Below are 24,958 nucleotides of genomic sequence, written 5' to 3'. Positions count from 1 at the left end.
TGCTCTAGAGAGGAGAGGAATGAAGGTCAGTAGGAACAAGACAGAATATGTGTGTGTGAATGAGAGGGAGGTCAGAGGAATGGTGAGGATGCAGGGAGTAGAACTGACGAAGGTGGATGAGTTTAAATACTTGGGATCAAAGTACAGAGTCACGGGTATTGTGGAAGAGAAGTGAAGAAGAGAGTACAGGAAGGGTGGAATGGGTGGAGAAGAGTGTCAGGAGTGATTTGTGACAAAACGGGTATCAGCAAGAATGAAAGGGAAGGTCTACAGGATGGTAGTGAGACTAGCTATGTTATATGGGTTGCACTGACCAGAAAGCAGGAGACAGAGTTAAAGATACTAAGATTTGCATTTAGTGTGGCGAGGATGGACAGGATTAGAAATGAGTACATTAGAGGGTCGGCTCTGGTTGGACGGTTAGGAGCAAAAGTCAGAGAGGCGAGATTGCGTTGGTTTGGACATGTGCAGAGGAGAGATGCTGATATTGGGAAAAGGATGTTAAAGACAGAGCTGCCAGGCAAGTGTAAAAGAGGAAGGCCTAAGAGAAGGTTTATAGATGTGCTGAGAGAGGACATGCAGGTGATGGGTGTAACAGAGGAAGATGCAGAAGACTGGAAGATATGGAAAAAGATGATCCACTCTAGCAACTCCTAACAGGAGCAGCCGAAAGAAAAAGAAGAAAGAAGATGTATATTTTGCAGATATATCAAAATTTTAAAATAATGAATACATCAGGAGGCCTGATAGCAATAAGCAGAGAAGACCTCCAGAGGCGCTTCTTAAGCACACCGTGGTGGAATGAGCCTGTGGTTAAAAGTGCTTCCTGGAGGGCATGGAGGGAATTTTTTGTGATGGCAGTTACTTTTGGAACCATCCTCTTTTCTACAGCAGCTTCCAGCGTGTCCAGGGTTAACCTTGTGATGGCGCATGCTTTCCTTACAAGCTTTTTTAGGCATTATGCTTCTTTTCAGCTTAGATTGCTTCCCCAGGAGTCTTCAGTGTAGAATAACACACTGGCTACTATGGACTGGTAGAACATTTCCAACACTGAAGACCTAAGTATCAGGATGTACAGTCTGCTCTGGCCCTTCTTATACGGTTCCACAGTGTTGTCAGACCAGTCCAGTTTGCTGTTTATGTGTACCCCCACATATTTGTAGTTCTGCACCACTTCCACTTCCTCTCCCTGAATGGTGACTGGTCTCAGTGACTTCTTGACACGCCGGATGTCCACCATTTTTTGTCTTGCTGAAGTTTAGCTACAGGTTGTTGTCCCTGCACCACAAGACAAAGTCCTCCACAACCTTCTTGTACACTGACTTATCTCCACTATTATTACAGCCTATGATTTTTTTCATCTCCAGCTAAATTTTTCCATTAATGGCAAAACTTTAAACTATAGCTTTTCCTTAATTCTCTCTTACTTGTGTTGTGCATCTATTGTATAATAGTAAAAATGTGGACTGCAGTCACTTAAATGTTTTATAGCTTGCTTTTGTCAGGTCAACTCTGAAAGTTAATTCAAGTTTAGAATATTACAGTGCTTTATCAAAATTACAATGGAATAACCTTGGTTTTCAGCCATTGAGTATTTGCTTTCTATCTAGCAAAGTCTGAATTTGGCATCATTTCATCATCCTAGATCACAGTTAGTGGCTTTAAAAGCAAAGTAGTTTACAGTATGAATTACAGTATGTGTAACAAAGACTTACTTTTCTCAGCATAGTCTTCAAAAAGTCTTGATTTTACTATTTGTTGCTTTATTCGAGATTAGGTTGATTTTTATTGTATGCTGTAAAAATATTAATATCCAGTATTATCTTATCAACTTGCTTCTTTTCCTCTCAGCTGAAACATCAGTGAAACAGGACAGCAAACAAGTACAAGTTGATTTTCAAGACCTGGGCTATGAAACATGTGAGAGAAGTGAAAATGAAGCTGAGCGGGAAGAAGCCAATAGCCCAGGTAATGTTTTGTAGTCCTGCTGCTTGTACATTGTAGCAGAATCGTGGGAAGGGTGCTAATTGTCCTGAAGAGCAAATGTATTCATATTAAGTCAAGATTAGAACAGGGAAAAGCCTTTTCTTGTTTTAGTGTTCTTTGCTTTGGTTCATTTTTTTCCATATGCTTTTGAAATCAAACCCTAGATTTATCGCCCTACCAGTATGATTGTCTATAGAGACACAGTCTGCTTCATCATGGGAATGACGTTAATCTGCATCCAGCCCTGCAAGCAGGTTCTCAAACTTACATGGAAAACTTGGGGGTTGGTGGCAGGATTGGCACTCCAGCCACCATAAAAAACCTCACACAGTTCCAATGTGGGGTGCTGAGGTGTCACCTGATGTACTCGGGACCCAATCCAGGTGGTTCATCATATGGTGGGGGCAGCAATGCGCTATCAGTGCATGCTCCCAACATTGCTGTGCTAGATAAAGGAAAGAGTCTGGTTCTTTATTTGTAAGGAAAACATGTAATTCCAGCAATATTTATGGTTTATTAAAGCAATGTTTAGGGTTTATTAAAGAATAACGATGCACAGTTTTTTATCTCTTTTCCAGTTTTTTGACTGTTCAAATTAATTTTGCAAAGGATCTAAATCTGATATAATTGTGAACAGATATCTAGCCTGAATATGCCCCACATACATAAAATTAATAAAAACAAATTTGTCAAGACAGATGTAACCTAATAGGCCACAATGGACATCAACAGTATGCTGGCTGATGCTCTACTTAATATTGTTGTTTTTTAGTAGGGGATAACTGCAAAATCTTCAGGTCAGGATAGCAAAAAAGAAACTGAAAACAAAAGTTTGTAGCTGATGTTCTTAGTGTAGTTATCACTGTCATATTTCTGTAAGTAGAAGCCTATTTATAACAACATTTGTCTGCAAGACTTTCTTGGAAAAATATACGTCTTGGTAAAATACACGCTTGAGCTGTGTCATTTCCGTCATACAACGTGCAGCAATTAGGCTGTGTTGGTTTAGCGACAAGTGATGGTCAACCAAAATGCTTATTAATTAACTCTCCACCTCACTTTCTTTCAGTTGGCACACTGAGCTGATTCAGTCGTTTAATTTGATTTTCAAAGCAAAAATAAGACAAAGGTTGCATAAACAGTGTAGTAAAATTAATTGGGGATGGTAAATTTCAAGTATTTAAATGTAGGTCAGGCGGCACAGTGGCGCAGTGGGTAGCGTTGCTGCCTCACAGTTAGGAGACCTGAGTTCGCTTCCCGGGTCCTCCCTGTGTGGAATTTGCATGTTCTCCCCGTGTCTGTGTGGGTTTCCTCCTGGTACTCCAGTTTCCTCTCACAGTCCAAAGACATGCAGGTTAGGTGCATTGACTATTCTAAATTGTCCCTAGTGTGTGCTTGGTGTGTGTGTGTGTGCGCGCGCGCCCTGCCCAGGGTTTGTTTCCTGCCTTGCGCCCTGTGTTGGCTGGGTTTGGCTCCAGCAGACCCCCGTGACCCTGTAGTTAGGATATAGCGGGATGGATAAATGTAGGTCACATTCAAGTCGTAAAAGTCAGTATGAGATTTTGCACCTTCCACACTTCTCTAAAATGAACGGATCTCTGCCACATGCAAGTGAAAAAAATGGATCTCAATGCAACATATTCCTGCTTTGAAACAGATTTTGTTGTTTTAACAGATACCTTTTTAAACTTAGAGTCCTTTTCTGTGGCCTAAGTCTAAGCCCATACTGGAAGCACTTTGGCGCAATGAAAGAAACAGCCCTGTACAGGACATCAGTCCAGTTTAGGGCCCACTGACGCGCATGCTCAAACTCACACAGGGGACAATTAACATAACCTGCATATTCTGGGGCATGTGGGAGAAAAACCGTAGTACTTGTAGAATAACCTACACAGCCAAATAACATACAGACTCTATACTGACAGCGTCTGGATACGAGATTCAACAGTGAATCTGTGAGGCAGCATTATTATTGTTGTTTTTGTTACTATTATTGTTATTAATATCATTATTATTATCTGCCCTCAGATTATGAAGCATTGGATGTTCATGGCAATTTGTTTGGCCTGATGGATGAAAGCCATCACCCCTTGTCCTCAGGAACTTTCACAACTAGCTTGAAAGCTTGTGCTGGGTTCCAGGATGATACAGTGAGTTGTAAAGATGTTCCAGTTTTGCAGCAGCACATCCAGGATTTGCGTGCCCAGCTACAGCGCTCTGAGAAAGTAATCAGAAATCTTCAGGCTCGTTTGCGCTCTGTTTCTGTCACCAGTGACTATGCTTCAAGCTTGGAACGGCCCCATAAAGTTACTTGGGATTTCGAGGCCTCACCAGCACAAAGTGGTTTGGAGGAGGATGAAGGCTGGCAGTCAGATGGAATTGGAATCCCCATAGCTCAGCCCAACAAAGAACTGCAGGAGCTGGTGTCCCGAGTGGCTTCACTGGAGGCCCAATTGAAGACCTCTAGGATTGAGGGCAAAAATGGGACAGCTGAATTGAAATCAGCAACTTGGCCAGGGTAAGGTTAAGCATTGTAGAAGTTTGTGTGACCATAGGATTGTGTTGAGTTAAGATCTATGTGTAGATCATTTGGATTCAGTGATGCATTGATAGAATGGTTGGATGGTATGTTAATTTTTCTGGTTATGTTGACTGATTTCTATCAATAACAGTGGCATACCTAGCTTTACCGTGTTTACATCAGTTTTCCAAAACTGTTGCATTTCAGAATAAGTTCACAACAAATTACAACCTTTAGTAAACGGTACTGTTTAACCAATATTTATCTAGCATCTTTCATATGGAACATCTCTTACTAGTGAATGCAGCACATTTTCTAATAGGTTAGGTATAGACTGGATATGATTACCACCTGAAGGTCACGCAGGGAGCAAGCAGTGGGACTTGAACATCCTCCGTTACAAAACCAGTACTCCACTAGCCGGTTATGTACTGTATTTCATTTTTAAAGAATTGTCTTGAAATAATCTACTTAAAGTGTCTTGAAATATGAGCTAAAAATATAAGCACAATAATAAATGCATGCTAGAATGGGAAATGATAGTTTCTAAAGCCTTGTGTTTTCATATAAATATAGTAATTTGAGACTCTTAAATAAAGCAGGTAGAGTAGTTAATGAAAAGTTTGTAATGGCTAAATAGCAGTGTTTATAATGGAAGAAATCAGGAAGTATTGTCAGTATGCTGGTGTATTTTAGGAATATATCTGCATAAACAGAACTTCCTGAAATTATTAACAATGCAGGAACAATATCTCTTGTCAGCAGATTTCAGTTTGTTAGTTGCCAAAAAGAAAATTCTGGATTCATCTAAAATGCAAATTCATGTAAGGTGGAGCTGGATTAAAAACAAATTTGGGATGAATGTTTCAACTCTGATGGATTCAAATCAAATGCTCCCGAGTTAGATAGTATTAAATCAGAAAAGCTGTTGTTTTGATATAGACTGGTTTAATTCTCTCAGAGTAAGCAAGATGGCCCTAATAAGTCTAATGTGGCATATTTATTCTGGCACTTTGCTCTTTAGTAGAGCCATAAAATGGAGTACTTATTGAGTCAAAGTAATTAAACTTGAGTCAGTGTGAGAAAATCATACTTAGTTTGATATATAATATTTGGGCTTCTAATTTGGAAACCCTTATTTTAAATACAACATTAATGTAAACATTTATTTTTTTGCTTTCCTGCTAAAACCACTAAAGTATCTGAATGCAGGCCAAGCCTGTGTAGTCTGGCCTTTCAGTCCAAGTATTAAAGTAGATTACACATGTATTTAGACACCATTAGATACCATACATGCAGCAAGAATAATCTGTAGTGACAGAATCAGCAAGTAATTACTGTAAAATATACTGGTTAATAACTGAACTATGTCACTTTTCAGGTTTGTTGTCACTTTGCAAATACATTATTTTTATTATACTTTATTAATCCCGAAGGAAATTACTTGGTTTTTCACACACCTCTTGGGGTCAGCCATTGTACTGCACCCCTGGAGCAATTGAAGGTTAAGGGCCTTGCTCAAGGGCCCAGCAGAGTAGCATCTCTTTTGGCAGTGACAGGGATTTGAACCGGCAACCTTTGGGATACCAGCGCAGATCCTTAGTCCTCAGGGCCACCACTCCACCCAGTTATACTTTGTGTTTTACTGAAGCAAGTTATGAAATCATTAATTCTATCTAGATATATATTGTTTTTACCCGAGTAAGTAAAGCAGTATGACTCCAAGAATCTTTACTCTATTTAGTAGTAGTTTTCAGTGCTGTCTAATGCAGATAAAAATATATTGCTTCAAACTGATCTGGATTAGTACCTTATCATGAGAGTTTATGAGTTCTGGCTCTACAAGACCCTGGCTTGTTTTAGATGGGTTTGAAAATAGATTAGCAAGACATACACAGATACATGAATAAAATGAGCTGCTTATATGAATATACTCACATCTTCATCTATTTTCAAGAATGCTCCTCTTAAAAATATTTCCCTAAGTTTTACTCTTTATTTTGGGGTTTGTAACAGTGACAATATAGACATTGTGTTGCAGTGGGGTGAGGCCTCACATAATGTTTTCTTTTGCTAGCTGTACATAAAGAGTATAATGTTTTATTCTAGGAAATATGATTCCCTCATTCAAGCCCAAGCACGAGAACTCTCACATCTGAGACAAAAGATGCGTGAGAGCCGGGGGATATGTCACATCTTGTCTCAGCATCTAGGTGACACCACCAAGTCCTTTGAAGAGTTATTGCGTGACAATGACATAGACTATTATATGGGTCAGAGCTTTCGGGAGCAGCTGGCTCAGAACATCTCACTGGCAGAGCGTGTGAGCAACAAGCTGAGTAGCAGTAAGTTTCCTTATATTTTAAACTAACAATAAACTATGTGGTAATTATGAATTTTTGGATTTAGGCTAGTTCTATATAATTTTATAGTTATGAGAATAGTATTTGTGTTCTTATACTGTATATAGTTCAGCATACGGAACATTCAGAAACTTAACTGTATTGTGCTTGTGTGTTTTTTGAAAAACAATCATGTCATTTATTCATTGAACTCGCATACTTTTACCTCCATAATTTAACATAAATAGACTTAAATATAATTATATGTAGTTTAAGTGGGGACCAGATCATTGATTTCCTTTGTACTGATAGTTGTGCTTTATTACCCTTTATTCTATTGCTAAACATAGAAATAGCCTTATCGAATTTACTTCAAGAGGATTAGTTTACAAACAGGTGGAATATATTACAGTAGATATAAACTAAATGGTACAAAGGATGTTCATCTCTTTTAAATGTTTTCTTGGATAATAGTTGTCAGTTTACAATGCAGATCTGAGAGACAGCGATAGATAGATAGATAGATAGATAGATAGATAGATAGATAGATAGATAGATAGATAGATAGATAGATAGATAGATAGATAGATAGATAGATAGATAACATTTTTATTTTCATTGATTGAGTGAATTAATTCATAACAATAAGTCTTTACTTGCTTTTTCCTGTTTTTAGGAGACAGATCAGAAATTGATGACAAAACAGGGCATGAACTTCTTGCTCTCAGGTACTTTTAAAATTCTAATCGCATCCTTTGACCTAATGCACAACTGATAGTAGTAACCTTATCATTTCTCATAATCACTTAAAGCTGTTAAGCTCTTAATATGTCACATATGGAGGGGGTAAAGTAGGGTCTTGGAGTTCAGTGTATCGATTGCCAAAAGTATTTAGATTGTTTGCCTATTTCTTGTTTACTTTTTTTTCCCCAGAGTGCATCTTGGTTTTTCTAATTTTAAGTGAGTTTGCTGAATTACTCCTTGCTAGCGTGTTGAACCGTTTCATGTGGCACTATACAACAATACATTCATGGATTAAACCTGTACATTCTGTCCTCTTTCCTCAAGCAAACCCAAGGTTCATTGCTAACTCTAAATTGATCATTTGTGTGTGTGTGTGTGTGTGTGTGTGTGTGTGTGTGTGTGTGTGTGTGTGTGTGTGTGTGTGTGTGTGTGTGTGGGGTGTGTGTCTTTTATGATCACTGATGGATTAAGCCAATCTCGCTTTGTTCTCAGTGTTGACAAGCTATGCTCTTTCTTGTCATGGCCCTGTGCCATGTTCATAAATTTGATGTCAGGATCAATGGAGATCTTTTAAGTAATTGCTGAGCTATATGAATACATTAAAAGTCACAGAGAATACAACTTTCGTTCTTTTCTGTAGGTTTTTTCCATTTGAAGTGTTTATGGCAAAACCTTTTTCCTTTTGTACATTCTCATGCATACAGTGTCAAATGTTTGCATGACAAGTAATTTGAAAAGGAAGTCTTTAGTTTATCTCAGGAAACTGAAGTCCCTGGAGGAAGTTTTTACAAATTTGAAGAAAATAAACAAAATCTTCCGCAGGAGGCAAACATTCCATCATACTTAAGTAAAAAAATGCAAAGCACTAACAAAAGGCTTCTAACACAATAATAAAAAAAAATGTTTTATAAAGATTTCAGAAATGATTGTAGCAAAATAAGAGTTTTTTAGTTAATATTAAATCAAAGTTTAGGTTTCAGTTTTGCCAGGTCTCTCCAGAAGTGTTTACGTGCTCAGAGCTAAAACCTTTAAGCAGGACATAACTATGTTTGCAGTCTACCAGTTGTTCGAGTGTGGTGTGGCTGAGCAATTAAAGTAGTTAATGACCTGATACATAATCCAAAGCAAATGCTAAGTGACAGGTTCAGTCTGTAGTAGTAATGTAACTTTATAGCTGTTAGCAAGATAGCCAGTTTGTATAAACATCTGTCTTTTAAGTGTTTTGGAATGATGCTCACTATGTGAGACACTATATAGAGGTTTGGACTAGTTTTGTGTGGTCACAGGGGTGAAAACTGATTGGTCCTGCATTCGTTGACAGGTTATGTAAAGGTGTTTGAGCATGAACAACAGAGAGAGAGAGAGAGTAACAGCTCTGAGGGGCTTCCACTATCTGTTGGGAATAAATTGTCTTCCTTATTGTATTTAAATGTACAAATCTGGAGGACAAAAGAGACAATAATCAGGTCACCCAGCATGGTTGATGCTCACTTAGCAGAAGGATTTAGGGATGGTGGATTCTATTAACCAGTGATCCGACACGTGCTCCCCCTGGTCATTACCTGCAGCTGTTTTAATTTGCATCATAAATACAGTGAAATAAAATATTCTTCTTCTCTGCTCCATTTCAATGGATTAAAATAATATGACAAGCATATGGCAGAACTATTAATGTGGGACGTCTTTTGGTTTCATAGAAAACTGGCCTGATCTCACACTGAGATCTCACACTAGCACGGCCCCATCCCCCACAGTGCATTCTGCAGCGGCAGTTCTGTGCAATCACTTGTCAGTTAGGATGTTTTCAAGTGGTGCGTCACCCATGTGCAAAGTAATGTCATTACTCGTTTCCAGGCTCCCTTGGGGAGATGATAACGACAAGCATTCTGATTGGATAATTTTCCATCCCTAATAGGCCAAAGAAGATTCCTGAGGGGATTTAGTTTGTTGATCAGATTTCTTTTTTAACTGTTCTGCATCTGTTCTGAGTTTCAGCCAGTTGACTGGCTAGCTTTCCATTGGAGCTTGATCTGAACCTATACTCACACGCTGTTGGAATTGATTTTTATTGTTCATTTTTATTTTATTTTTTTAACGGCATGCCAAGCTTCACTCAGTGTTCAAGATGCTTCTACAAATAAGCAAAACAATATGGACATTTGGGAGGTCTGCTGTCCTACAAAATGCGTTGAGGAGAAGATGCTCTGCTGTCTAAGCGAGGGGTCACATTTTCTTTTTCTCAGAAATGTATATCTGTGTTTCTGCTCTTTAATGTACAGTACTAAAAATCTCCAGTTAGAAATGTTGTAACAAATCCAGCTAAGGAATCTTAATAATTCTGTCGCCTATTTGCCTAAATAAGGTAATACGCAGTGTTTTCTGGTTTTTGTTTTGAGCTGCTAGGACAGTTATTCAGAGGTAGGTACCTATTGTTGTGCCTTTTCTTGTAAATTCTTTTTTTCATTATGTTCAGAGCGATGTTATTATGTTAAGGTTTCTCTGCTGGGGGAGCAACAACAGATTTGCAGGTAACTCCTGCTGTCACTAACAGACTGATAGCTGCAAGCTAACTGACAGGAGTGTTCCTCTGAAACACTTGGAGGCTTTTTATTACACCGTTCGGTGTTTAAGACACTTGCATCAAAGTATAGAAGGCAAGTGTGCTAACAAACAGTGATGACAATCTGTGTTTGTTATTAATGTTGTGGAATATTTATGCATTCTGTTAGAAATTAGGAAGAGTTAACTTTATGTTAAATATTACCAAGAGATGCTTTTTTATGTTCTTCACACGATTTAAAATTCTAGTAGCATCCTTTGACCTAATACAAAATAGACAGTACTAACCTTATCATTTCTCATAATCGCTTTAAGTTGTTAAGCTCTTATTTAAGAGACTTAAGTAGGTCACATACGGAGAGGGTAAAGTTGGGTCTTGGAGTTCAGCATATGGGGAAAGTAGCATTTACTAACAGCCAAAACAGGACATGAAAAATGTATACTTTACTTCTTTTCTAATTAGTAGCTATCATTCTGGAAGAGAATGTTTTCATTATGTGTAGGCATGTGTCAGCAACAAGCAGCCTATTACATCAGGAAAGAAGTGTTTCTTGAGATGCAGGCTTTAATGGTAAATAGTATTATACTGTTGAGTGCACATTGAATCTGGAAAATGCTAGTAGCTGCCTGTTGACCCATTAAGCAAGAGTAGAGATGATGACCCATTCTTATTGTTTGTTGAATGAAATTGCCCTCAAGCTTTAGCTACATTAAACTTTCCTTCCCCGGAATAACAAGAAAAGCCATCCGAGTGCGTTATGCTTTTTAAACAGGTAAAAAAAGGAAGAGAATGTGACCCAGAGGACATAAAATAGATGTAATGCTGTGTTACTTAAGGCAATAAGCTGCTCACTGCGCCTCAGTCTCACTAATCGGCTCGCTTGATAGTGGCTTCATTTCAAGTCCATGCAGTAAGCTTTTGTTTGACATTGCAATTAAGTACTGGAACATTCAAAAGACAAGACTTTCTTCCAAAGTGTGCAACCACGATTTTTTGTACTACTTCAATTATGCCCTTTAGCATTATATACTGGTGGATAATATGACCACCCAGGTGCTTATCAACTTTCAGCACAGAGCATTCAAAGCTTGATCTCCATGGCCCCACTGTGGAAATCCATGCTGTCAAAGAGCAGTCCACTCTATCGAGAGTCTCTCTTCTCTTTCTCTCTTTGGGAGTTCCGAACACAGGAAAGAGAACTGGCATTAGTGCGAAAGCAACAGGAGTGGGAGAGGAGAGCCTTACAGAAAGAGCTGGAAAAGTAAGCCACAGGGGGGAAAAAGTGAACGTTTTCGGGGTTAATATAAATGTCATTCATCTTAGATGAGAATGTTCACTTTGTCATTTTTTGTTTTTTTTTAAACTTGTGTTTTGTCCACAGGTGAGAAGTGTGTTTTTTAAGTTTTGTATTTTTTATAATCACATGCTTGACATAACTGTATTTATTTAATGAACTAAATACAAGTTCAGTATATTTTCAGAAAATGATAATACCTAGGCCTACCAGTTATGTCCACTGTAACATACTTGTAGAAAAGTGAAGTGAAAAAAATGGTTAAATATTGTTCTGTGTACACCATAGTCCGCTTCATCTTCTTGTTCATTTTTGTAGATGAAAGTTTTATTTTTTTACTGATTCAGCTCATACCTTGTTTCGTTGTTTAGTTTAAAACATGATAGGGTAACACACAAATTACATTCAGAAAGCTGATTCTGTCTTCTCCAGTTCTAGTAGGAGGGGGGCACAGTGAGGAACAGGGGTCAATACTGTTCACAGTATTTATATGTGCTGCTGTGGGTGTCCTCTAGGAACTGCTTTTTAAATCCATGTACCAATGGCTTCTGTTTGGTTGATTGGCAATGTACATTTGCCTTAGGGTGAGTGAATGGGCATGTGCTTGATTGTGCCCTGTGATGGGCTGTGATGGCACTTATTGCTACAGGGATTGTCTTGCTTCTTGTGACACTCCCCAGAACAGTAGAAGGAAACTCAGAATTTATAGTATAATAGCCATGTGTGGTGGCACTTTTAAAGGTGAGTTGCAAATTAAGAGTTAGGTGCTATTACTTGACATTTTTTAGTTAATTTTGTCATGCTCTGCTTTTAATAAATACATTTAAATTTCTGTGTCATAATACTTATAGATGCAATGTTTATTAACTGCTTATAGTTTATCTAATGTTAAATTATGTCACATGTATGATTAAGTAAAGAAAATGCTTTAAACATATTTTCCGTCCTTTAAAAGACACTGTAGAAAATTAAGAAATACTGTACCTAACCTTATTTTATATCTAATTTTCTTCATTACCTTTCATCATAATACAGTATCTGCAGAATAAAAACATCAAGAGTATAATTCAACTTTAATTACATTAAAGTAATTATTATAATCATACTTAACTGAAATTTAATGTAGTTGAATGTTTGAGGAATATATAATTGTCCAGAATAACAGCCAGTAAAGCATATTTTCCTTCAATCTATTAATTGTTTTTCTTACTGGTTGTTTGATTCATGTTCACCTGTTGTTTTAGGAATTGCTACACCATCACGATGTCATTAGATTTGTGTCAGGTCTTTGGCATTGCTGGAAGGCTTGCATTGTATGCTGGAGTGTGAAATCAATAATAGTATGTTTTTCGGATATGTATTGGAGTTGCCAGATTTAACTTTTGCAATTTTATGGAAACTGTTTTTTAAAAAACAATGTCCATCTTTTACATATCATTTTCACTTTCTCGTATACGTAGTATAGAGAAAGTATAGGAATCGTGAAAAAATTCGACCTCAAGATTTTGATGACTCTTGATGTTTAGATCAGGGTTGTCGAACTCCGGGCCTGGAGAGCCGCAGTGGCTGCAGGTTTTCATTCTAACCCTTTTCCTAATCAGTGAGTAGTTTTCACTGCTAATTAACTAATTTTCCCTTCATTTCAATAGCCCTGTTTTTAAGGATTCCGTCCTCTGAATTGATTTGTTTCTTCATTAAATGGTAGCCAAACAGAAATGAGATGTGAAACGAGCCAACAGATGACCAGCTAAACTGGGATTTCAAACTCCAACCAATTTTACTCCAACCAGTCTCTTAATGAGAAGTTGATTCTTGCTGTTAATTAAGCCCGTTATTTAATTCCACGGCTTGCTGCTGCTCTCATTCTGCCACAGCAGACATTTCCAAATCTGTTGATTTTTCTGTTTTTTCTGTCATATGGTGGCTTGTTTGATGTCTCATTATTGTTTGGCTACTAATTAAGGAAAAAGAGACAATTAAGGGGCCTGAGTCAAGTTAATTAAAACTAAAGCAAAAGAAGTTAAATAGCAGTAAAAACGTCACACTAATGAAGAAGATGGTTAGAATGAAAACATGCAGCCACTGCGGCCCTCGAGGACCGGAGTTCGACACCTGTGTTTTAGACCTTCCCGAGTCCGATAATACTGTCCTTGAAATTATCTGTCTGTAAACACGATAACTCAAAAACGCTCTGACCAAAGTCAATGAGATTTTGTACACCTGCTTTATATCAAAAATAAGGAATCCTATCAACTTTTGTGCCACTTCTAGCAACTGGAAGTGGTACTTCAACTGAATACTTTCTCAAATTTTCAAGTAAAATATGGTCATAATTACAGATAGATGATTCAAATTTTGTATAGATATTTATAATGATAAAAAGCAAACAGATATGAAATTTGAGAAAAATTACTCAACTGGAAGTAGTATTTTATTTAAACAACCATCCAAATTTTTTGTATCATGGAAATATAAATGTGTACACAATATTAAAATCTGTATTCAATATAATGCATATTCTTTCAATAACTGCTATTAATTTTATCTTAATTTATACTAGGGGGCTCGCCAACCACTGGGCGGGCGCTACGTGCTAGCCACTTTGCGGATCTGCCACTCGCGTATGGGGGATGCGGATGTACAATTTACACAGATTGTTATTTTCATGGGAATTGTTACATATGCATAATAGAACTAACTATTTTACATTACGGCGAGTAATTAACCATAGTAGAAAATAGTAAAACATAATAAATTGAAAGAAAATTATGCTTCATGTTGCGTTAGAGGTATTCATTGCATTATATGTTTTCATTCTGTTTGGCTTTGAAATTAACAAACAAATACTTTTTAAATTTAAACTTTCACTTATACTGTAAAACTTCAGTAAAAACAATTTTTTGAATTATCTTTTCATTGATATCGTATTGAATTTTGATTCCGTGTTTGGAGTTACATCATGACAACACGACGTATAACTGCCCGTGAGTGAATATCGTTTCTTTCTCTCTAATAAATAAACCGAGTTTTTCAAATGTTTGTCCCTGTGATTTGTTAATTGTCATAGCAAAAGCTATTCTAATGGGAAACTGTAAACGTTTTAATATGAATGGCATATCAAGATCTCCTTAAGTGTCTAATGTTATCCGTGGAAGATGTACTACATTACCTTTCTTGTCACCTGTTAAAATTTTACATGTCAGAATTGTTCGACCAATTTTGAATACAACTAATCTTGTCCTATTGCATAGCCCATCACTCAGACATAAACTATGCAATAACATTACGATACATCCTTCTTTCAACAGTAATTCGGCTGGTGGAAGACCAGACGGTGTTAACGGTTGTAGATATTCTACGGGATATTGTAAGTTGATGTTTTCAACTTCCACACCATCACCACCAACTGTTTCAGCATAGTCTATTGATACGCATTTAACCAATTTGTTGTGTAACCGATCGTTTTTACTTTAACGTTTCTTGGTGCTAGGATTGCCCGTGTACTCATTTCTTCTGTTGATAACCCTTCGGGATGAAATTCTTCAATAAGATTTGGGCATATAAGAGCTGAAAGCTCAAGAACTGTGTCTGACAAAGTCTTTTTTATAGAAAGAGCGGTGTGAAGTAACCCTTACAGGTCCATCAGTAAGGCCAGACTGTTTGGCTTCTTTTTCTAGACTAATGATAGGACTTTTCAGGGCTTAATACAGTTGAAGTCAGATGTTTACGTACACTTAGGGTGAATTCTTTAAAACTCACTTTATAACCCCTCCACAGATTTTATACTAACAAACTATAAATTTGGCATATCATTTATGACATCTGCTTCATGCATGGCAAAAGTAATGTTTTCCAACAATGTTCACAGACAGATTATTTCACTTTTTATTGACTATATCACAGTTCGAGTGGGTCACAGGTTTACATGTACTTTGTTAATGTTTGTTAGCAATGCCTTTAAATTGTTTAACTTGAGCCAAGCATTTTGGGTAACCTTTCACGTGCTACTTACAATAAGTTGCTTGACATCATTTTCTAGAATTTTCCAAGCTGTTTAAAGGCACAATTAACAAAGAGTATGCAAACTTGTGACCCACTGGAATTGTGATATAGTCAATAAAAAGTGAAATACTCTTTATTTGCAAACATAGTTGGACAATATTACTTTTGCCTTGCACAAAGTAGATGTCTTAAACAGTCAGGTCAGGTCAGGTCAGATTGGGGAGCTTGCACTGGTACAGTGCGTTGCTGCACCCACCACATGATGAAACAGCTTAAGATCCTGGTTGGCAACCCCACAGGCAGGCACTTGGTGCAGTCACACCAACCCACCCACCCTCAGAAATGACCATCTGTGTGTCAGCTATAAAATGGGATTATAAAATGAAGTTTAAAGAATTCACCTGAAGGGTATGTAAACTTCTTACTTCAACTGTAGAACTGCATGCTGTTCTCATTATATGTTCTTATTGCATTTGGTGAGCCAGTAGCACATTTTAGGTGTCTTATATCTGTTTTTTCATGCTGGCTATTCATGACAATACATGATGCAACATAGATGATATCAGAAACTTGCATTAACTGTAATCAAGTTAAATATTAAAATCCGTTTGAAAGTGAAAGGATTTTCTTGGATAATTTCTTTCCGAAACCAATGCTTATATTTTTTTATCTACTATGTACAATAATTTTAAAGCAGTTAAAGAAGTTAATGTATCATGGCCATTGGTATTGCTAAAATGATTACAGCAAGTTTTCTTAAGCCTAACATGAATAAAAGATTTTTTCATATTTTACAGTCACTGGTGAATGTTATTTTTGCATTTGTTTTAATATGCTACAGTATATATGTATCAGTCTACTAAGTTTAATTTGGAACAGGATCAGTGGTTTGTTGTTATAAAGAATGTAGTATGGGGTTGCTTGAAGGATAAGACATACCTTCATACTAGGGCACTGTTTTGATCTATCAGTAAATGATCTGTGATCTCTGCGATTATTCTTATGTTATAGTAATGTACAACTCTGACTTTCACAAGAATTAAAAAGCTGAAGTGCTTATTCTTTCATGTTAAGAGAGCTTACCTTTGCACAAAAAAAGGGAATTGGTTGCCGATAACATTTTTTTCTGAGATTAATGCAAATTGTTTTTATTTTAAGGTGCCCCAACACAGGGGATGTCTCATTATAAAAAAGGCTGAAAGAAGTAATATGCAATAACATTTTATATTATGAAAATATATTAAGATGTCTCAAATTGATGTTTATTTACTGTTTGTGCCAACTACCAGTTGTACCATAGAATTATATAGTCACTGATGTAAACATTGTGGCTTTATAAACGATATGTATTTAGTCCTTAATGAAAATAGCTATAGATTATTTTGGGTGACTCAAGGCATTTTTAAAAGAGAAAGAAATCAATTTTCCAATAAAATCAGTACAATTTGGTTTATTAGTTACTTTATTAGTACAGTGAGAAACTGAATATATCATTATAGGACTTTCTTACCAGTTTTTGCAGCATTTTTAATATTTATGGTTCCTCTGCAAAGTATTTGAGATATTTTCTATTGTCCTATCTTGGAAAAATTTTATCTTTGTAAAATAATAATGTGTAAAGGCTAATTTATATGTTTTCATCCTTAGACTGAGCAAAGAACTTCAACAAAAAGATAAGATTATTGAATCTCTTCATGCTAAACTTCAGCAACGTGTGGACACACCAACAAGTAGCCGAGCCCTCTCAGAAACAACAGATCATTCAGACCGGACTTCTTTCCTCTCTGACGATCACGCTTCCACCAATGATGACCTTGATGGATGCTCTGATGTGGATGCTGCCAGCGAATACACACAAGAAGGGCAGGTTTGCCTTGAGAGCCCAGTGCAATCATGTACAGGTAAAAAAAGAAAAGTAGAACTTTCAGAACCATAATTGAATGCCCTTGGAAATAATTTATAAATAAGAAACCATTGTTGTTAACCAATAAATTGAATGCTTGACTAGATAATTATATCAGTTAGAAAATGAGGACATTTATACAGTAACACCATGTTTCTTTAGTTCGTTTTTAGTTATTTTTTTTCCTTCATGAATATCCATAATTGTTTCCCAATTTATTTCAGACTTTTGTTTAGACATTCTCATGTCAAGAAATGGATAAATATGCAAAAATGTATAAAAGATTAATTTATTACACACAACATTTTCAGTATTGGTTATTAATCTTCAGCTAATAGGTCTTTATTTGATAATATTTGCTTGTACATTTAGTATGGACCAAAGACTTTGATTGCAGTCCTGTACCTGGAGTCTTATTTATAAAACTTTGCATGGATTCAAGTGTGAAAGTATGCAAACACCAAAAAAGAGGAAAATGTGTATGGCAAAAAAAAAAATCAGATTTATAAGACATGGGCTATGTGCACAATTCTACACAGTTTACCCTTTATAAATCGCAATCATCTTGTATATGTGCATACATGGTGTGCCTTGAACCCTGTCTGATTGCAATCGTGAAACAACCACACATGGGCTATGCTTGCATATTCAGTGATGATGCTGCAGAACTTCATTGGCTGGTAGGACAACCTCCCTCCTGATGCATCGAGTCCTCTTCTGTGCTCTGCATCTCAGCACACAACAACATGTGTGGCATTATAGCACATCTCCTCTGTGGGTTAGGGAAAGATGTAAGGTGCCAGTGTTTGAGCAGGTACCCACTATCACCTGGCACATGTAATGACATGATTGCTGCTACAATAAATAGTACAGGCCATACATATCAAAGCTACTTTGCCTCAAAATAAATAAATCATGTGTTAACCCATGACATTTGTCAGACTCATTTTGGCATCATAGATGAATTGAGTGTTAATGTAATGTAACTGCTTACTGTTAACAAAAGCAGTTTCATTCTCAGTAGGTGCCCTTATTGCAACATGAGTTCAGTAAAGTGCTCTGATTACGTTAGGAGGACAAGACACTACTGCAAGTTGCATTTTTATGTTGGCAAAAAAACAGGTTTTATTTATACACACCCACACCATTCTGAAACTGAATGTAGTGCCTCATCAGTTGATTAAAGGCTTCAAGCACAAGCGGGCATGATAGAGTTGAAGCTTGGCTGAGATATTCCTGACCTGTCAGCCACTTAGTTCCACAAGAAGAGGCAGCAGGCAGGCTATATAATGTGACGAATAACCAAATAAGTTCTTCAGTGCAAACACATAGAATTGACCCTCATAAACGGGAACTAAAATAGAGCCTGTACAACATATTAATCACTTTTACGGTTTAATATGTTTATCTTGTCAAAGCACTTTACAATAATGGCTTGGTGATATGAATTATGAAACAAATCATTCATCATTTAGCTAGTTTGACCGCGTTTCCCTACTTGATGATGAGTGTCATCATTTCACAGTTTCTCCAAAATATTCTATACGGATGGATCAGAGTTGCCATAAATATACTCAAGTTCTCCAGTCAAGTTTGCTTTTATGAATGCAGACTTTTGCGTGGGAAGCTGCATATGCATTTTTCAAGTCTCTTTTTGTGCATACTGTATGCAAGTTTTATGAATCTAACCCCTGGTGTGTATGTCTTTATTTTCCAGGGTTTTTCAATGTTTTTTTTCTCTCTTTTCTCCCACATCCACAAAACATTTTAAGTTAGGTAAGCTGGTGACCCTGCAATTTGGTACAAGTGTAAATAGGACCTGCAATGTGTTTGATGCCTTGTCCAGGCCTCCTTGCACTCAATGCTCCCATAATTAGATGCTGGCTACCCATGACCCTAAACTGAATTACAGTATGTGAGTTTGGGAATATTACAGTATATTAGAAGTAATTTCTTCCATTGTATAGTTTAGAATGTAAAAAAAAAAAAACAAACACACATTAAACAGTGAAATTGCCTTTGAAAGTGAACTATGACAAATTGCACTTTTCCATCAATAGTAATATTAATTATAAAATCAATCAGCTTTGTAAATCCATACAATAGATAGTTAATAATTTGGGGTATTATATGCTGTAAAACATATTGGTATGAAGATTTAGCATTTAGGAAAAAGGAGGAAAGTAATTCCCTACCAATAAGGGGGATAGAAACACAACATTTTCACTGCGAAGGCTTTACCAGTTTGTTTCATTTTCATTCACATAAAAAGATGTCCACATGAACGGAGTGGTGGCTCTGAGGCTAGGGATCTGCGCCGGTTTGAATCCTGTAAATGTCAGAAGTGCCACTTCTTAGCGCCCTTGTGCAAGGCCCTTAACCTGCAATTGCTCTGTCCTGGGTATGACGTTAACTTGCATCCAGTCTTGCAGGGAAACCTCGGGGTTGGTGGCAGGATTGGCACTCCAGCCTCTGTAAAAATCCTCACATTGTTCCATTCCATTTAAACTGGTGTGGTGCTGAGGTGTCACCTGTTGCACGGCTGAACTCGGGTCCTAATTTGGGATCCTGAGGTGGTTTGTTGTGTGGTGGGTGCGGCGACACACTGCATCAGTGCATTTACTCCTAACCTCTATAGTCTGATATAGACAGCAACTCTGGTGGACAGGAAATGCTTTTCTGAGTGACAATAAGGGAGAACAAAATGTTTGATAAAAGGTTGGAACATAAAGAAATGTCTTGAAAGTCTTAAATTATGATCATTTTTCAGTTCTTTGTATCCACCATTCATTAACTTTGTTTTAAGTGTAGTAAATAGAAAAATGAACATTGCAAGATTTTACCATTTCCATGTTTTTTTTGTTTCTACATTAAGCATATTTTTTTTCAGATTCTCACTCTCACAGTGGCACTATGCCACAAAATCCATCCATCTCATCATCTAGCACTGCACCTAATGGGGCTCAGCATAAAACCGATCCCAACATGCCGTGCACCAAGCCTGACCTCTCTGAATCCAGCCAGGCACCAAAAGGTAGGACAATAGCACTGGAGTAGTATTTGTTGTACATAGGGTGGAGATGCCAGGACTTTTATAGAAGTAAAAATTGTACTCATTTTACAGTTTCAGCTCAGAAATGTGCCCAGGATGATGCCTTAGGATTACAGAATAGACTTCTTTGCAAGCTGCTGTAAAAGAGAATTCCATCATCCCTGCAGTTAGTCAGACTTCTGTCTGCAAGGTTGTCTCTTATGCAACAGCAGGCACTCTCACTCTCTCTCGCCCTCTTCCTCAGTCTCCCTCTGTTCACCCCGCCATTACACTTGCCACATACACACACCCACACGGCAAGTCTGATGAGTTCACCCTGGGTGACTGAAAGCACCCTTCCCCAGCCACACCTGATTTTTCATTTTCCATAAGGCAGCAGCAATGGAACTCATCGAGGCTATGGGATTACTGTGGAACTTCTCTTTTTGCTGAAATAGATGTTCCAAAATCCCAAATTATATTTCCGCTATTTACTTTTCACTATCTCATCAAAGAAAAGTATCCCTCATGTTTTCCTCTTGCTACTTTCTTCAGTTCTGCCAGTATACTCTTATGAATAATTAATTTAAGGTTATTGTGTCATTATAAGAAAATAAAAAAACCAAAGACAAGAGCAGCATATTTGAAAAGAGGGAGAAAGGCTTGTTTGTGCTAATTAGAATTACCTGAACGTCCAAGACTACAGGATAACAGAACTAAAGAGGAGCTGAGCAATTGTATGTGCTTTAAGGTTATTGTAGAATTGTTCTCTGCAGCCGTTTTTAATGTTGAATTTGTATCCTCAGGTTAATGCAATTTATTGCTGAGGTTTTGTTTTGTGCTCAGTTTTCTAGTGGTTAAAGTATCCATTACAAAATAGAAAATAACGCAGTATTTTGTACTATAACTATTGGAAAGGCACTGTATTTGTTTTCAATTATTTTTAAAATTCTGCCATAAAATACTTTGAAGAATAGTTTAAGAAAAACTACAGCTGTTTCAAGTACTACAGTATATAGTTAAAGTTAAGAAAGTTTTATATTCACTTTACTATTTCTTTTTCTTTAGGATTCCATTCTAGCCCCACATCCACTACCAGTACTTGTACTCATGCCCAGTGCCACCCCAATCCCTCAGGCCCCTCTGGCCAATTCGGTAATTTGCCATTTGACCCTAGATCTACACCTGGCAACCCCGCTTATCAAAGCACTCCATTTTCATTGGCAGAAGTTCACCAGGAGTTACAGATGCTGCAGAGGCAACTGGGAGAAAGTGAGAAACTATGATATGTGTTTGTTTGAGCCCCTTTTCAGTCCACTGAGCATGCGCAGCTTTGCATGGCCATGGATTTGCTACTGGCACATCGTTTTTTAAATTAAGTTCACCTTGATTTGGGCCCTATTTACTTAATGTTTACATAAGTATGATTACACCATTGGTACATGTTGCTTCAGTTTTTTGTCTTCAGATTCTATTTTTAGGTAATTTTGTGCTACGTCTTAAGTATATTGATCATTACTTGAGGACATTTTCCTAATAGCACTCATGGTGTGAATTTTGTTTGGAGAATGCTAGAACCATCTGGCACTTTTTTTTTCTGCCCTATGCCTCGTGCTGCTGCTTGGTTAGGCTAAACTGGAGAATGTGGCTCAGATGGTGATGCCTGCTCCAGTACACCCAGCTTCAATGAGAATGGCAGTTTTTGAACTTCAGGGCATTTATACTCTATAGCGATGTTGAATCAGGCACTCTTTTTTAAACCAATGTTTTGTAAGTGCACAAAATTACCATAATATACAGTATGCATTAAAGCATAAACACCTACTTTACTGTTTATACATGATGTCACTTATTGGAACATTCAAGCATTCCATTCCGATGATTACCAATGGTTGTGAGTACCCTGGAAGAAACTGGATGGGCCAGAGCTAATTTTCTACATTTGTTCAACAAATGTTATTTCTTGTCATGTAAACTAAATGCATATACAGACACTGGGGCATACCTTATACAAATATGGTAGTGGATCTTAGTGTAAATGTAATTATATAACTATGCATTTCCATGTTAAAGAAACTGAAAGTGGTTTGTGTAAAAGCAGAATTTTCAGGCACCCACTTTTACCCTTCCATTTTACTTAGTGTATACTTAATTTTCCCTTGTGCCTTATTTTGGTTGCATACCCCTTTGTATTCATGCTGGCTTCAGAATTATAATTTGAGAAGGTCATTAAAACAAATGTAAAAGTTGTGTGTTCTTATATTCTTTATCCAAGTAAGACAAAATAGATTATCCATTAATTACTTTTGACACTAGAGTTAATCGTGACAGCAGTGGACAGAAAGTAAAACTATTGTTCCTCGGTCTTGGCCTGTTGCTCAATGCACAAAGAAATCTTTCAGATTTTAGCTCTGCTATCCATTAACTAATTTAATTTATGTTATAGAAAGAATGTTGGCTGCTGTTCATTCCAGACACTCTAATCAGAATGTTTGTTTTTACCTGAAATGGTAATTTTGTTAATTTCTCTTCATTATATTTGAAAGAACAACACTAGTCATGCTCTTGTAAAGCAATGTCAGAATCTTAATATTTGCTGACGTCATGAAGTGGAGATGTGTAAAGAGAATCTTTACTTCAAAGACAGTTATTACCAACTAAATTAAAAGTAAACTTTCAACTAGTACATTAAGTGATATCGATTTTCTTAGCCCCTCATAATATTTCCATTCCATTTATAAATTTATGTTGATGACTGTGCAGGCTGAAGATAAAGTTAAATGTGATATTGTACTTGGTCAAACCACCAGAGCACTATTGACGTTATTATGATACAGTTAAGAATTGTGACTCACTTGTTTTTGTGTATTCCAAAGCTTATTGAAAAGTTCTGTGACATGAGGATAATTCACTTATGATATCTAGAAACAGCTATTTTGTAATTGTGAATGACAACCACAGTGACAAGTGCTGATACTGTAATTTGCAAATCATTTGTACATTTAGCAATATCTGTATTGTTTCACCTACTGGAAAGCTGATAATTCTAAAATTAACTTTGGCGTGTTACATTTTTGAGAAAATGTTTTCCAAGTGCATTTAATCAACCCATTTTTGCTATGTTTATTTCTATACCTCTCTCAGAAAGACAGCTGCCTTTTTGTCAATAGCATGTTTTCTACAACGCAGGACACAGTAACACACAAGCTGAGATTTTACATTGACGTCACATTGGCCTTCCCCTGCTTTTAACAACAATCATGTATATTGTACTGATTTAGTTTAAAACGCACTTTATCCTGTTTTGTGAAATCTTCTTCTTTTGAGAAAATCATATTGTCTTTCAAACAGCGAACTGTGTGTAATTTATGATATTCTGAAAATTGCATGTAACATCTGAAACTTAAAATATTTTTTTTTCTTTATCCTAAACATGTATTTATTTTTTTTCTGCTATCACAGCAATATTTTACTAAAATATAGTAAGGGCAGTTTTCATCCCTTTGAAATATTTGTCTGTTTACAGCTTCAAGACACAATATTCCTCACCTTAAACCGCTGCCCCACTCCACTAGTTTCCCTGAACAACCACTGGCAGAGTCCTCTGGCTTTGTGCCGTCTTCCCATCATCCATATCATCAGATCCAATTTGGTAACACCTCTAATGGGAAGGATGGCCTGATAGCAGATGCTGATTTGCGGAATGCTGCTGGAGTCTGGGATATGTCTCATCTTCTCAGACCCACAAGAAACTGTCATTTTGGAGATGTATCTTCTGGATCCTCTGGATATCAGTCTGGTATTAACCACACAGGTATTTCTTTAATATAGGTCTAATCCAACCACATTTGGGGGAAAACAGTAGCCTAAGGTAGAATCTGTCTCGTTTGTGTTTTAACATTCATTGAAAATTAAATAAATTGAATTGGAATTCATATTTCCAGATATTGCTTTTTACTTATTCTAAAAGATGAAAAAAGTTGATTGGAAAAACAAATCACCTTGTGACCCTTTTGAAGAGGACCGGTTCAAGGCACTGTGGACAAAACAAGCTTGAATTAAAGGAAGGCAATACATGGATTGATAGAAGTTAATGTATGAGGTGATTAGTAGAAAATGTGATCTGGGCAAAATATTTGCACATATTTAGCCCCCCATATTATTTCCCAGTTTATAATCAACATATGGGCACGGTGGCGCAGTGGGTAGCACTGCTGCCTCGCAGTAAGAAGACCTGGGTTCACTTCCTGGGTCCTCCCTGCGTGGAGTTTGCATGTTCTCCCCGTGTCTGCGTGGGTTTCCTCCGGGTACTCCGGTTTCCTCGCACAGTCCAAAGATATGAATGTTAGGCGTATTGGTGGTTCTAAATTATCCCTAGGAGACCTGGGTTTGCTTCCCAGGTATGCATGTTCTCCCCGTGTCTGCGTGGGTTTCCTCCCACAGTCCAAAGACATGCAGGTTAGGTGCATTGGCAATCCTAAATTGTCCCTAGTGTGTGCTTTTGTGTGTGTGTGTGTGTGCACACCCTGTGGTGGGTTGGCACCCTGCCCAGTTTTTGTTTCCTGCCTTGCGCCC

The 24,958-nt window shown here is 37.2% G+C and overlaps 1 protein-coding gene across 6 annotated transcripts in view; it reads left to right on the top strand.

The window, feature by feature from the left end:
• The window catches only part of pde4dip (phosphodiesterase 4D interacting protein), a 264,076-nt gene that overhangs the window by 215,167 nt on the left and 23,951 nt on the right, over positions 1-24,958 (top strand). For 5 of the 6 annotated variants that reach the window (XM_051933237.1, XM_051933238.1, XM_028811353.2 and 2 more), the window contains 8 exons: positions 1,852-1,968; positions 4,015-4,504; positions 6,617-6,852; positions 7,526-7,577; positions 17,097-17,350; positions 20,243-20,386; positions 21,452-21,655; positions 23,910-24,197. In XM_051933237.1, coding sequence (XP_051789197.1) covers positions 1,852-1,968; positions 4,015-4,504; positions 6,617-6,852; positions 7,526-7,577; positions 17,097-17,350; positions 20,243-20,386; positions 21,452-21,655; positions 23,910-24,197 — 1,785 coding nt within the window. The remainder of the gene's footprint in view (positions 1-1,851; positions 1,969-4,014; positions 4,505-6,616; positions 6,853-7,525; positions 7,578-17,096; positions 17,351-20,242; positions 20,387-21,451; positions 21,656-23,909; positions 24,198-24,958) is intronic. The other variant, XM_051933236.1, reaches the window with a different exon arrangement.

The sequence above is a fragment of the Erpetoichthys calabaricus genome, chromosome 10 (assembly GCF_900747795.2).
Source record: "Erpetoichthys calabaricus chromosome 10, fErpCal1.3, whole genome shotgun sequence".
Taxonomy (NCBI): domain Eukaryota; kingdom Metazoa; phylum Chordata; class Cladistia; order Polypteriformes; family Polypteridae; genus Erpetoichthys; species Erpetoichthys calabaricus.
The sequence above is the reverse complement of the archived record's forward strand: the minus strand, read 5'-3'. Positions and strand labels throughout refer to the sequence as shown.